Below are 14,251 nucleotides of genomic sequence, written 5' to 3'. Positions count from 1 at the left end.
AAGTACCATGTCTTACGCTGGTTCCGAAAGCTCAGGGGGGGCCCCTGTGAGGGATGACTCCAATGACAGCAGCAGCCAAAGCGACGAAACTACTTCGTCTTCCGAGGAATCTGAGAAGGAACCCGAGGTGGAATCCGACGTGCCCATGGACGATGCCAACGATGCCGATGATGAGCAATCATCCGATAACGACGATTCCAATAGCATGTGCGACTCTCCGGGACAGGATGAAACAGAGGGGGAAATCGTCCAGTGCGAGGAATGCCATTGCTGGATGCGTGAAGGCCAGAGCCATGACTGTGAACCGGAGGAGAAGGATAAGTACGCTTAAACCTAACTGTCTTGTTTTCTTCCTCGCGATGTATTTGGGATGAGGTGCTTACAGTTCATTACGGAGTCACTTGATTTGCATTTGACGGTGATGATTAACTGTACCTATTGGCCTGCATAAGGCCAAGTCGATGGATTAAACCATTTATCAGACGAGGTTGCAGCTCGTGAGCGAGCTCTGAATCACTGTGTAATTGATGACTTTGACCCAGAGGAAGCCGTGCAAGGGTACCTGTCTATTTGCAGCAAACAATGGACAGGTCGTAATGGTAATTCTGATAGCTAGCGATGCTTAACAGCAGCTAATTTTAATTCCAAACAATATCTATATATCATCAAACTGAAGAAGCGGGTGACATGTCCTTAAATAACAGCAAATACTGAGTTAGTATGGTCTCCGGTGACAGAAACGAGAGAGCACATTACAACATCTCTTAGATATTGAGCCGCCAAAAATATAGCTATCTCGTCCTCAATATACTTGCAAGCGTCTAGAGGGTATATTACAAGCGCCTTGGAGTATTTCTCTACTCTTAATGCATAACATGCTATATGGGGTTAACGGATGTTTAAGCCCACACCTAACGCCTCCCTTAGTCGGCACTGGAAGGCAGTTTGTCAAGCAAGGGATCATCAACAACAGTTGCACCACGTCCTGTCTCGGCGGCCTCAGCATAGCGAGCAGCGCAGTTCCTAGCAATTTCCTCCAACGTATCTGTAGATGATAAGCTTCAGTTGTCCCTATAATATAAGGCTTTCAGCGGTCCGTACCGATATCACAAGGAAGCGAAATTATGGCTTGGTCGTCAAGGGCCACAATTGCGTCTAAAAGCCAAGTCAGGCAGTTAAAATCTCTTCCTGTCCGACGCGAAGGGAGTCCATCGACTGGCACGCTACGTGTTGCCTCAACCATTTTTTCCGCGTCACATATATTCGCGACCTTCACTAGAGCGATGAGCATCATTCGCTCGTCAGGGCGAAAGTCCTTTTCTTCGTGCTTCCATGTTCCGCTCAAATTGGAGGCGTGTCGTAGCGTGGAGTGACGTGAAGCATCCGTTGTTACGAGGGCCCAATGCTATTCTCTTATTAGTGAAATCCGGAGTATGAAGACAACTCGTATATCTAGATTGCTTACGTATTCATCATTGAGTGGACGTGAATCCAATGCTATATAAAGCGTGCTTGGCTTTAAAGTACCGTTTAAAGGCATCTTGTCAAGTTGTTGGTGGTTTTCTTGACTTGCTATGTTGAACAAGTTTGCAATAGTTCCTCGGAGTGTCTTTGTGTACTTGAATGGAAGAAGACTTGGTGGACATGTCTATGCAATATTTATGCAAATATAAGGATCTATATTTTATGGGTAATATGTATAAATGAATTATTAAAGTGTACTATCTCGATACCGGCGCTATTCAGGGGTCGCCCCAAGAGAAAACAATTGCCATCACATAGTGTTGATATCGGGGTGCCTTCAAAGTTATATCCTATTATTAGTAAGCTTTATTTCTGCCTTCTTAACATTCGTAAGTGATATAATATTATCAGCAGGCTTTCATTCACCTCATTTAGGGGAGTAATCTGAACTTTAAGATAGGTGATAGTATTGACGCCGTTGCTTCAATTGGGCTATATAGAATCATGTTGACCGAGTTATTTCCACTACCTCTTACATCATGGCTATTCAATTGGTTGTGTCGTATACACGTGCGAACTGCTATGCAATTGGCTGCTGGTACGACTACGCTCAAGTAAGACCAAGACGTTACACGGTGACGCTTTAATTTTCTTGGCCAGACTAGAGTGAGGGTCATATTCTGTGGACTCTTACCGCGTTAGAATCATCCCTTCCTCTTTCTCTATATAGGCTGATGGGTCCTCGAACAATTTCTTGTTAATCACTTCCCAGGACCCTTGTTCTCTTACACGACCCGTTCGCTTTACTGGAGACTTAACCACCATAATGTTACCCATAACGAAAGGAAAACCATAGCCAATCAGTACCTAATTCTAACCCTTGGTGGTAGGTCCGATGTCACCCCATCGAATATTAGAAAATATGACATGCGTGTCGGGATGCTGAGCCTGGATGTTGGAGGGAGTGCTCTCTTGAATATTGCAGGGTCCATTGTTGCCAGCGTCGAGCCAGGACATCTGCTGTGCAGCGTCGTTCCAGATACTCATCGCCAATACCACTGTGAGGTATAAGTCAACCATATACGTTTCAAGAAGACAGCTATTACTTACTTCCTCGTCCCAGAGCTTGGCCCATACCAGAAAGCCCACCAGCCCCGTCGTTGCAGCTGCCAATAGAACCGCCATTGACCTGCTTCCCATTCTGGATGTAGGTGCGGGTTATTTGCGTCAATGTGCCACTACCGACGAATTGTGTCACAGCTGTGAACGGCTTGCTCGTGTCGACAGACCCTCCAGTGGCCCAGAGGTTACGTTGGCCACTCGCGTATGGATTGTACCCGCAGCCGGCTTTGTCGCAGTTGTTTCCGCTGCACGGGTGCGGCGTCATTGCCGTAGCCTTTGCGTTGGCTTCGAGGATATCCATCTCGTTACAGCAGTAGCCCTGGCATTGGGCGTCGCAGTAACCCTGGCCAGCTGCCGCGCCGCCCGAGGACCCCCCGCCGTCGGCCTTCATCTCCGAGAGATAGAAAGCTCCATTCTCTCCGCAAGGGACAGCTGAGTAGTCGACATCGACGGAAAGCTCCTGGTTGAGGAGGTTCATCATGACGTATTCTCCCTCGGCGTCCAGAAGGTATATGCGCGGGGATGCGGGATTGACCGTGCCGCCCGATTTGACGTAGTGATACAGTGTCACAGCATCATCCGAGGTAGAAACTCCCATAGCAGCATAATCAGCCGCTGTTCTTGAGCCAGCAGAACCTTGGGCATATTTGGAGTCCTTGTCTAGCACGACAGAGGTATTCTGCTGAACGCAACCTCCTGATGTAGTGCATTTCCAAGTTGTTAGGGGAGGATGTTCCTCGGAGCTTTGAGCGACAGCTACCCCGGTTAGCAACGAGCTTACTAGGCTAACGTACAGAAGTTTGAAAGACATCTCGTAGTGTATAAGCTATTTAGTACCTCATGAGCCTGTGACTAAAACCAAAACAGCACAGAATAGGAGAAAGATCCTCACATTTTGTACCTACCAATCGATTCTTTAATTGATTACTGCCTCTATGTAAGAGGCATAGCTCCGCATTTTCTCATCTATTTAGGCTTAGTGTTTGACAATTGTAGATATGCCGGCCGATTGTAACATATTACGGCTGAATGATAGCTGTAACGGCATATATTCGGGAAATACCCTCCGCACATTTACTCTTTACGGCAACCACACCTATTACGTCGACAAGTATAATCCATTATAATACTATCAGATATCTCCATAGGTAGCCAGTTTGCGGGTAGGACGGCTACCATTAAAAAATTTGAACTATTAGCTGATGCTAGGTAGAGTCCTGAACGAATGAGACATTGTCGCGAATAAACTATTAAGAGTTGGAGAATATAAGGTCCTTATTATGTTTCGTATGCAAGCAAGACCCTTTCGTTTGCAAAAATGGCGCAATAGTATATGATAGCAACCATCTTCACGGATGCTAAGGAAGAGTCATGAGGTTGTTCTGCACATGATTTACGACTATATCAAAGAAGCCAAACTTCTTTTTTTACACTAACTACCGATATCATAGAATGATATATATCTGAATAGTAGCTTGTGTCTAATATATAATATTCTTGTTCAGCAAGAAGTCGGAAAATAACTGGGCTGTTACACATAGAAATATGTACTACCTATCTATGATTGGACCACCAAGTAGTATACCTGCGCGCTCTTTTTCCGTCTCGATTGGCCTAATACAGAGGTCTATCGTACATTGAAGTTTTTCCTCTCTGTTGAAGATAGGATATAGTATTCTAAATCTCTGGGCTTTAACGATCTATGAAATCTATATAGGACATATTCTAGCGTTGATAATTCCACATGGGTACCTAAGTGCCTAATGTATCGCGATATGTACCATCATTTACTGTAGTTTCGTATATAAGAGATATATCAAATGGGGAGAAATTCAGAACGAAACTAAAGAACTTTTCTTATATTATTCCAATGTCTGTTTATTTGTCTGAGCTGTCTCCCTGTTGAGCCGGTTCGGGAGTGTCAATCACTTATTCTCTAATTAGCTGATGCTAGTTAATGTGTTAAAAGGGGTGTATATTGCTGACTTTCTGGTTTACCCAGCACCTTAGCTGTGTTCTCAATGTCTTTCTCCATGCGCTCTCGGGAATCTTTAACAGCTAAATCCACGTTGGCATTTTTGTCGGGGAGCATGACATTCCTATTTCCAGAATCCAGTGGCTCTTTGATAAAGTCATCTAGGCGTGGGTGAATTGATTCGTTCGGAGAAACCGGGGAATTCTGTCTAGAAGCTGCTTGTTGGCTCCCGCCATGGCTATAACACCATTAGAATCATCAAGTTTATAAGGCCATATTGAATAGAGGCGCCACTGTTTCAATCACTTACTTAGCTGAAGAATTCACTTCGCTTAGGTAATTTACAGATGACATGGTGAGCTAGAAGGATAAACGGTATTAGAATGATGGATTAAGCTCTATGGAATGTTTCCATGACCAGAGCATAGGTATGGGGCCATTTTTATATTCAAAATCATTAATGCAAGTGCCAAACATTTCGTCGGTAGAATACAACTAAAGTCTTATTCCATAGACATTTTCAAGATTCATTCCAAATGTTCTTTTCGAGGTATTCATGTTAGAGACCTAGGTTGTCAAAGCCAAAAATTGGTGTAAGTCCAGTAAGTCTGATCAGAACTACGAGGATCCTAATGCTTGCGCGTAGTATAGGGCTGAAAGCTCGCTGCACGCATCTCAGCTGAAGTATGCGTGGTCGTAGATTCGCTGGATATTGCCTTATTCTTCCGTAAACCCCTGTTACCTTGATGTTGTTGCCAGCTCTTGCCAGCTCTCAGGAAGATGAGGTTCATGTTAGGGGTAGTAGGCGATCCAATCCGATACCTCTCACTATAGAAAATAACGCTGTGTCACAAACACGGCTTTCCCGACTCGTGGAAGTTGATATGATAGGTTTCAACGCATATGGCCGATTTAACACTTCTGCATGTGCGACCTCATAGCCTACCAAACGTAGCAACCAGGGAAAGTCTAGACATCCAATGAACAAATACGACTGTATGCAACGGGATCCCAGCCACAAAGCAACATATTCAGCCACAGCACTATTAGGTACTTCGGCCTTCCGTAGGTACTTACATATGTAGGTACCTAGGTAGGTATGCTTGTTCCCGGCTCTCCTATTTCATCACAACATTAGAACGACCGGGCTGTAACTAGGGTTTGGGCGGGTTACGAGAAGTGTGCAAAGGCGTATCAGTGTAGTTTCACAGGAAAACTTTTCTGGGAATCGGTGGCAAATATTCAAAGTCCTAAGTTCCAGACTGTCCAAACAGAGCCGCCCTTTTGAAGATTACCGGTACTGAGATAGTAACTAGCGCGGCTCTTTACCGCTCATTTTGGGGGGTGGGCATGGGGGCATATATAGAATGTAACGGCACTAATTATGGAAGGAGGGAAACGTTACTGACATATCATAAGTTCTTTCAGACTAACTACCGGATATAACCCGACCTCATTCAGCTCGGAATTCGGCCCCGATTTCCTTAGTTCAGAGAAGAAGGTTCGCATGCATTTACTCAAATCGTTCATCCCTTATGATGGCAATCATGGTCTCCGGAGTAATATCCGTACCGCCCGGCAGCAGGCGGAGTGTGGTGGGGCCGCCAAGGTGGTCCACTTGCCTGATATGGGAATTCGTTCAGTATCGTGGACATATTGCGGTAATGCTATGCTTATAGCTTTACCGATCTAGGTGTGTGGGCGAAGACCTGTGCTGCCTGGGGTTTACAATGGAGCATTGAAGAAACCTTTGCGTCAGAAGCAAAACGTCATCAAGTTCGCGAGGCTGTAGGTACACAGGGGCAAATTTTTCTTGAAACAGTGTATTAGCGAAGACGTAACGTACATAATGCGGTGAGATGTCCCTGCAGATGCCAGTCCAATCATCCCGGAGAGTCCTAAAGTCACGTATTAAACAAGAGGTATTGTTAAGTGTTTCTCGTTGAATCTTAAACTGCCCCCAAGTATCTCATAATGGGCTGAAAGGCTGAGACCAGCTACGCTGCAACCCCTGAGATTAGTAAGGCTTGATTGATAAGAAATCTAATTATAACTCCTGCCGTTACATTGTTGTTGGGTTTATAAAACTTTCTTCTTCTTTTTACTCTGTTCCGGAGCCTCACGCCCGGCAATGCTGGACACGATTATTAGCTCATTTATCGTCCAACTTTGCCAACAGAACCCCATTGTCTTAAGAAACTCATAAAAGTAAGTTTTAACGAAAGAAAATAACTAGGGTCAAGACGAGCCAAGACTTTCCGGAGGCTATAGTTTCTGGACTTAACAGCTATTTCCGAGTAAGTGTCCGAAGCTTCTAGTTTGAGGGATTACTTGTCTCCAACGATTACGGAGACACCTATCTAATAAGCCGGAAAATAACCGAAGAGGCCTTGGAAAGAAGATATGGGACGAGGCGTCCTATAGACGATACTAAAAGTCTGTCCGATTTACGGAGGAATACCGATATCATAAGGAGTTATATCTTAGCGGATGCTCCTCAAGACAAATATGCACTATTTGTATAATACCTCCTAGTCCTCGCTTTTGAGGATTTCATAGACGAGATACTATAGTGAAATGTTATACTTGAAAGATTTTTCTAGATAGTGTTTCTTTACTGTAGATGATTACGAGTCCTTCTAAGAGGACGAGATATGTTACTAATGCCATGTTTCTTATCAGCATGTGTATGCATAGTGATCGCTTAAGCTGAATACTCGAGTAAGACGTTTAGTTCGGCATTTTATCTCAAGTAACTTGTATAATAACGAGCACTAGCTAGTTCCTATACTACAGGGTTGGCTGTCTTAGACTTGTGATGATTTATGAGATAATATAAGTTGAATACAAGTGAAAGACAATACGCCATCACGGACTCCGAAGTGTCTCGGAAATACCAAGGGGTTACAATGTAAGCCAATGTAAGCGAATCTGTTGTATACTATGGTAACGTATCCAGGATTTTGTTTTCAGCTTAGCAAAGTAAAGAATTTGATTGGAGTTGACTAGGTTAATGTGTTGCTAAGTATTGCGTTTCTGGGTATATCCGTAAGGCAGTAGCTGCTGTGTAAAAGTTCCTCCTGATTACGTCATTTAACTTTATGGGATTTTGTTCAGCCGCAAAAGGTACGGATCCGTTAGGTCGTTCTTGATCTTGGATAACCCCACAAATGCACGTGTACAACCTATCAAAGCTTCGGTTTCGGCCAAGACCAGTACCTTGTTAATTGATCAAGTAAGCATCAACCCGATGGGCAATCCAACCAATGTCCAACTAATGTTCAACGACTGTCCAACGACGTCCAACTTCACATTACTTCACGTCCTCACCACTCTATCCTTCCGCCGTTATATTCCCCCATAAATATGCCCCCAAACCCTAGTCAAAAGGGTACCGGCAAGAAGAATGCTGGTGCCATCGGAAAACGTAGTCGAAATACGACACCTATGTCTAGCCTGCCGTCCAACGCGAGCATCCCACCTGTTGATACTATAGAAACCGAATTCTTAGACCTTAGATTAGACTCAGTCCGTACTATAACCTACGATGACCTAATTGATACCACCACCTCGAATGCCGTCATCCCCGATTCAAAGAGCCTCGATGGCCTAATTACGCGACTAGGAAAGCTCAATGAAATAGTTGAACGCCGAGGAACATGGTGCGATAAAGGAATGCGACTTGTCGCTGCCCAGAGAAAGATACATTATGACGAGATGGCTTCTGCTGGCAGAAGAGATGATGCGCGTAGAGAAGGCGATGATGATTCGGAAAGAAGAGCAAATAAGAAGAAGAGAAGAGGCAATGACAGTCTTGCCCCTGGAGATGCGCATACTGGTGAGTGGTATCTACATGACATCTACATGACATCTACGTTGCTGCCTAGCTCGTAAAACTACAGTTGGAAAATAATAGTCGTGTTGCAATTCACAAATCCTCATATATCGCATATCCTTTTTTTTTTTTTTTTTTTTTTGGTTCATGTCGCGCGACTACACCAATTTTTCTTAATGTTGATTCCTCTCCCCCCACTCTTCAAGAAAACCCGCTTAGCAATTCTGTCCTCAATTTCAATCCGGATTATCATCTTTCAACCCCAAGATTACTAGCCCACGCTAACAACTTCAACTAAGAACGCTCATCTCCCCTACGCGGCTCCAGTAAATCGAGAAAACACTCCCGAGACAACGATTCGGCTAGCTCTTCACTCTCACCCGTCGCACCCGCAACACCCGGCGCAATGGAGGTAGACGAGAAAGCAAAGCTCGACAACAAAGTCGAAGATGATTCCGATTCCGAGGATGAAGGCGCTCCACCCCGCCGAGAGGCACCTCAATTCCAAACATTCGGCGAAGATCCGTCGACCTTCCCAGACCCTACGGTTTATGAGATCCGTCCAGCGACACCTGGAATGACTATCGACGAGTTGAAGGAGTTGTATTCCGTTGCTGTCTTCCCCAAGTCCGACCTCGCCGACATGATTGCGGGCGACCCGCCCGATAAAGACTTCAGCAGCGCCAAGCCCTCGAACCAGATCAGCTTTAGCACCTTCTCGACCTACATCGAGCCGTACTTCCGTCCGTATATCGAAGAAGACCTAGCTTTCCTACGAGAGCGTGGTGACCGACTTACACCTTTTGTCATGCCCAAACGAGGCAAAAGACATTATAGTGAGATATGGGCAGAAGAGGACGGCGCTATGGCAATTGATTCGGGTACACCGGGAAGGGATAAGCTCGCCCCTAATCAAGCGCGTGGCACTATCGACAATATGGACGACGATGTCGCAGAGAGCGACAAGTTATCGGTCGGTCCCGTCTTGTCACGACTGCTACAGGCTATGCGTCCCGAAGCTCGCGTGCAGTCGACTGAAGATAAGCCGATGACGAATGGAGTTAATGGAGACGTCGAGATGAAGGAAGAGACTAATGGTGATTCCAATTCGGGCATAGCAGGTGAAGAGAGTAAGAGCGTACCACCAGCCACCTTTATGACCGAATCGTCAACCGAAGCCTGGAAGAAAGCCACGCACCCAAAGTTAGACTACTCGCAAGTAGACGAACGCATCAAGCTAGAACTTCGCAATATCGGTTTCCTTCCGCTGGAAGGTTTCGACGGTGACTACGATGGACACTATGATGATGAAGTCGCCGCCCGCCTGCGCCTCCTGCAAGATCGTTTACGCGAACAGATGCTTATCAACGGTGCGCGCAAGGCCCGATTGACCGAATTAGTCAAAGAAAGGATGGCCCATCAAGAATATACTACCATCCTCGAGGATCTCGACACGCAAGTCCAGGGAGCGTATCTTAAGCGGACGCGCACGATGGGTAAGAGTAAGAAAGCGAAGCGACCGGGTGGTGCTGGCGGCGGCAGTCATCCGGCTGGAGGCTCCGGGACGGGTATGGCTCGACCAGGTATCGGCGACGTAACTAAGACTCTAATGGAACGCCGAAAACGATGGATCGACGCTGTTGGCCCGGTGTTTAGTGACCCTGCTCTTGGCAAGGTTCCGCGTTCGTCGAATCCCGGTAGTACGATCTTCAAACCGGAGATGATGGCTGATTTCATGAAGAAGGAGCGGCAGGCTTGGGACGAAGAGGTTGAGGATGAATAACTAGACATTATCTATTCTTTATAGTTTCCTTCGAGGCGCTCGGTGGGTTTACTTGTACCTTATGATACCAAATTGGCGTTTAGGGGTAAGCAAGGAGTTTGTGAGGATCGATTTCGGAGAAATGCGATGTTTATGTGCTGTGGAATTTCTACCTTATCAATTTCTACCGATGCGATAGGTTACTAGCCTGAGTTGGAAGTTTGGTAGATGAGAATTGCATAGGTGCAAGACTTAATTTTGAATCAATACCCTCCTGGTTCTTTATATCACCTCCGTTTGCTACCTAAGGTAGCATAACTTGCTTCGTGTTCTTAGGTCTTGTAGGTTAACTGATGTTACATTTTCAAGATACTATTCTCCTTTTACTCCTACTATACTCATCCATATAATAACTATAACTAGTATTTGTTCTAAGAAGATAAAGCCAAGCAAGATTGGGGTTGGAGAATACAAACCGCATCTTAGGTTTTTATAGTCTTGCGTACCTAAGTACCTACCTACCTAACCTTACCTAGAGGGGTCGAATATAGTTGCGGGGTATCAAAGGCGCTAATGCTAAGCTAAGGCGCTAATGTATCTGCGTACCTAATGCAAGTGGACTGAAGCTTCAAGACCCCACATAGATAAGAAGCTATAACTCAATTGAAGCCATCAATTGATGAATAGTTGTATTACATACAAGCTGAATAAAATCAACGTCGAGACGTCTTGCAACCATTTTTATGGTTCTTTCCTTATTCATCTAACTCCACGAGAGTTAGGATTGCGTAGTGACCCGAAGCAGTCTCTATCACCGCAAACATGCATCTTGTGCCGAAAGAGGTCCGTATTAGTTGTTCATCTATTGCAGTGAAGCAAAGGAGATAACTCTGGACTAACACTATATTCTAGCTTGATAAGCTCGTCATCTCGCAACTGGGTTTCTTAGCTCAGAAAAGACTTGCTAGGGGCGTCAAGTTGAATCATACTGAAGCCACTGTAAGCTTCTCGAGATCTTATAGAGAGCATGGCTCTTTTATAGGGTTTATCGAATAGCTGATGAGCTGGTCTAACTTGATCTTAGGCTCTCATTGCGAATAATCTCCAAGAACTCATCCGCGATGGCCAGCACAGCGTTGCCGACCTCATGGCGATCGGGTCTACTATGTTGGGCCGGAGGCACGTACTTCCCTCCGTCGTCAGCACTCTCCACGAGATCCAAGTCGAGGGCACATTCCCGTCAGGCACGTATCTCGTAACTGTGCATAACCCCATTGCTACCGATGACGGCGACCTAGCAAAAGCCCTATACGGCAGCTTCCTGCCCATCCCCAATCAAGACCTATTCCCGGCCGCCGAGCCAAGCGCGTATGAGCCTACCAAGCAGCCCGGCGCCGTAGTGGGAATTAAGGGGCGCATCACCCTTAACGAAGGTCGGAAACGCATCAAGCTCCGAATTACGAGCAAAGGCGACAGGCCGATTCAGGTAGGCAGCCACTACCACTTCATCGAAGTGAACCCGCAGCTCGAGTTCGACCGCGGCGCTGCGTACGGGTTCCGACTCGACATCGCGGCCGGCACGTCCGTGCGCTTTGAGCCGGGAGACACCAGGACCGTGAACCTGGTCGAGATCGGCGGAAATCGGGTTATACGTGGGGGTAACGGGCTCGCTTCGGGGCGAGTGGAGCTCTGGCGGGTAAACACTATCGTGACTGCGTTGCAAAAAGCCGGGTTTGCGCATGTGCCGGAGCCCACGGGCGGCTTGGAGTTAGTGGATGCGTTCTCGTTGGACCGCGAGAAATACAGGACCATGTTTGGCCCTACGACGGGAGATTTAGTGCGCTTAGGGGCGACGGATCTTTGGGTCAAGGTAGAGAGGGATTTGACGACGTACGGTGACGAGTGTAAGTTTGGAGGTGGCAAGACGCTACGAGAAGGTATGGGGCAAATGACGGGGTGTTCGGACAAGGATAGCTTAGATATGGTGGTGACAAACGCTCTGGTTGTTGATTATACGGGTATTTATAAAGCGGATATAGGGGTAAAGGATGGTTTTATCGTGGCGATTGGTAAGGCTGGTAATCCGGATGTTATGGATGGCGTAACGGAGGGGATGATCGTGGGTAGCTGTACAGATGTTATTGCGGGAGAGGGTAAGATTATAACGGCAGGTGGTCTGGATACACATATTCATTTCATATGTCCCCAACAGGCGTATGAGTCCATTGCTTCGGGTATTACGACGATGCTCGGAGGCGGTACTGGGCCCAGGTAAGAGATCCCGCTTCTACTTTAGTACTGCAGTCATCTGGAGTGGGATGAGCTGGTGAGTTATAAGCGACTAACAGCATCCTCTTCAAGCGCTGGAACCAACGCTACTACCTGTACACCAGGGGCCAACTATATGCGGCAAATGCTACAGGCATGCGACCAGTTACCTCTTAATATTGGAATTACGGGGAAGGGTAACGACAGTGACCCGGGGGCTCTGCGTGAGCAAGTTCTAGCAGGCGCCTGTGGTCTTAAGCTGCACGAGGATTGGGGTACGACACCAGCAGCTATTGATTCTTGCTTAAGCGTATGTGATGAGCTAGATGTGCAGTGTCTGATCCACACGGACACACTCAACGAGTCTGGGTACGTGGAGTCGACGATCGCGGCCTTTAAGGGGCGAACAATTCATACCTACCATACGGAGGGTGCAGGAGGCGGGCACGCCCCTGATATTATTAGAGTCGTGGAGAATGAGAATGTACTACCGTCATCAACAAACCCCACGAGACCGTACACTCGGAACACTCTAGACGAGCATCTAGACATGCTCATGGTATGCCACCACCTGTCGCGAAACATCCCCGAGGACGTAGCATTTGCAGAATCCCGCATCCGCGCCGAGACAATCGCAGCCGAGGACGTGCTACACGACCTGGGCGCCATCTCCATGATGAGTTCAGATTCTCAGGCGATGGGCCGTTGCGGTGAAGTCATCCTTCGAACATGGAACACGGCACACAAGAACAAGGTTCAGCGCGGCCGGCTACCCGAGGACGAGGGCACGGAGGCGGATAACTTCCGCGTCAAGCGATATATCAGCAAGTACACTATCAACCCGGCTGTCACGCAGGGTATGAGCCACCTAGTTGGCAGTATCGAGATTGGGAAGTTGGCTGATCTAGTAATCTGGGACCCGGCGTGGTTTGGCGCGAAACCGACAACGGTGGTTAAGAGCGGGTTGATTGCTTACTCGCAGATGGTTTGTCCCCCCCCTTTCTTTTCCCCCATTTCTCTTTACCCATCATCATCTACACCTACATATTACCATACATAATTCTAACACTCTCCCCTCCAGGGCGACCCCAACGCCTCGATCCCAACGGTGCAGCCGATAATCGCGCGGCCTATGTTCGCGCCGCTGGTGCCGCGGTCCAGCGTGCTGTTTGTATCTGCGGCTAGCCTGGACACCGTGACCTCTGGGTACGGGCTACGCAAGCGCGTCGAGCCTGTTCGCGGATGCCGCTCCGTCAGCAAGAAGGACATGCGGTTTAACGACGCCATGCCCAAGATGCACGTCGACCCCGAGCGGTATGCGGTGGAGGCGGATGGTGTGCTGTGTACGGCGGAGCCGGCGACCGAGCTGCCGCTTACGCAGGCTTGGTTTGTTTATTAGTGCGGGTGGGGAGTTGTGTTAGGTAGGAAGATAGGAGTTTGAGGAAAGTTGAGGCCGGGAAGAGGGTTAAGTGTCTGTGGGTTTTGGGGGTGGTCTAGTGGGCTGGGTTTAGCGTTTACATGCGAAAAGGGGGATTAGCTACGGGTACAGGGCTGTTGGCTGTGGTTATAACTGGACGTAGAATCTGTGCTGTACGTAAACTCTCGGTATGGGAGGTACCTAAATGGATGAATATTGCTCTTGGTCAACTTCAATACGTTTATGATGCATTGATATAGGGACAAACGAAAGCTAGTTTTAATCCTGGTACTGGTATCCAACCCTATCAGGCTCGAGATCCTCCTTTTAGTGGATGAGAGAATGTTACTGTCCTAGTGGCCTGTTTAACTGGGAGTTTTACTGTATGTACCTGTTTCCGGACCGCTG

At 47.1% G+C, this 14,251-nt stretch overlaps 6 protein-coding genes across 6 annotated transcripts; 3 read left to right on the top strand and 3 right to left on the bottom strand.

The window, feature by feature from the left end:
* Positions 1–7: 7 nt before the first annotated feature.
* Positions 8–331, top strand: F4817DRAFT_315518 (uncharacterized protein; the record flags this gene model as incomplete). The annotated part of the gene is made up of 1 exon (XM_049300551.1): positions 8–331. The coding sequence occupies one exon, from the start codon at positions 8–10 to the stop codon at positions 329–331; it is 324 nt and encodes a 107-aa protein (XP_049159386.1).
* Positions 332–590: 259 nt separating this feature from the next.
* Positions 591–1,622, bottom strand: F4817DRAFT_97428 (uncharacterized protein). Its single transcript, XM_049308108.1, has 3 exons — positions 1,466–1,622; positions 1,102–1,405; positions 591–1,045 (listed from the first exon to the last, which is right to left on the bottom strand). Exons 1-3 carry the CDS (start codon positions 1,538–1,540, stop codon positions 924–926), a joined length of 501 nt encoding a protein of 166 aa, XP_049159385.1. The 5' UTR covers positions 1,541–1,622; the 3' UTR covers positions 591–923.
* Positions 1,623–2,239: 617 nt separating this feature from the next.
* Positions 2,240–3,550, bottom strand: F4817DRAFT_97407 (glycoside hydrolase family 7 protein). The gene is made up of 2 exons (XM_049308107.1): positions 2,575–3,550; positions 2,240–2,522 (listed from the first exon to the last, which is right to left on the bottom strand). The coding sequence occupies exons 1-2, from the start codon at positions 3,395–3,397 to the stop codon at positions 2,338–2,340; spliced, it is 1,008 nt and encodes a 335-aa protein (XP_049159384.1). The 5' UTR covers positions 3,398–3,550; the 3' UTR covers positions 2,240–2,337.
* Positions 3,551–4,464: 914 nt separating this feature from the next.
* F4817DRAFT_315515 (uncharacterized protein) lies at positions 4,465–4,915 on the bottom strand (the record flags this gene model as incomplete). The annotated part of the gene is made up of 3 exons (XM_049300550.1): positions 4,465–4,514; positions 4,573–4,799; positions 4,872–4,915. The coding sequence occupies 3 exons, from the start codon at positions 4,913–4,915 to the stop codon at positions 4,465–4,467; spliced, it is 321 nt and encodes a 106-aa protein (XP_049159383.1).
* A 2,830-nt stretch (positions 4,916–7,745) lies between these two features.
* On the top strand, positions 7,746–10,594 carry F4817DRAFT_97387 (histone acetyltransferases subunit 3-domain-containing protein). The gene is made up of 2 exons (XM_049308106.1): positions 7,746–8,399; positions 8,696–10,594. Exons 1-2 carry the CDS (start codon positions 7,928–7,930, stop codon positions 10,177–10,179), a joined length of 1,956 nt encoding a protein of 651 aa, XP_049159382.1. The 5' UTR covers positions 7,746–7,927; the 3' UTR covers positions 10,180–10,594.
* A 201-nt stretch (positions 10,595–10,795) lies between these two features.
* On the top strand, positions 10,796–14,132 carry F4817DRAFT_97370 (urease). The gene is made up of 5 exons (XM_049308105.1): positions 10,796–11,001; positions 11,071–11,157; positions 11,243–12,429; positions 12,520–13,411; positions 13,508–14,132. The coding sequence occupies exons 1-5, from the start codon at positions 10,981–10,983 to the stop codon at positions 13,823–13,825; spliced, it is 2,505 nt and encodes an 834-aa protein (XP_049159381.1). The 5' UTR covers positions 10,796–10,980; the 3' UTR covers positions 13,826–14,132.
* The last annotated feature ends 119 nt before the right edge of the window (positions 14,133–14,251 follow it).

This window comes from Daldinia loculata, assembly GCF_022478755.1.
Source record: "Daldinia loculata strain CBS 113971 unplaced genomic scaffold F4817scaffold_22, whole genome shotgun sequence".
In the NCBI taxonomy this organism is placed as follows: Eukaryota; Fungi; Ascomycota; class Sordariomycetes; order Xylariales; family Hypoxylaceae; genus Daldinia; species Daldinia loculata.
Note: the sequence above shows the minus strand (reverse complement) of the source record. Positions and strands in the feature narration are given on the sequence as shown.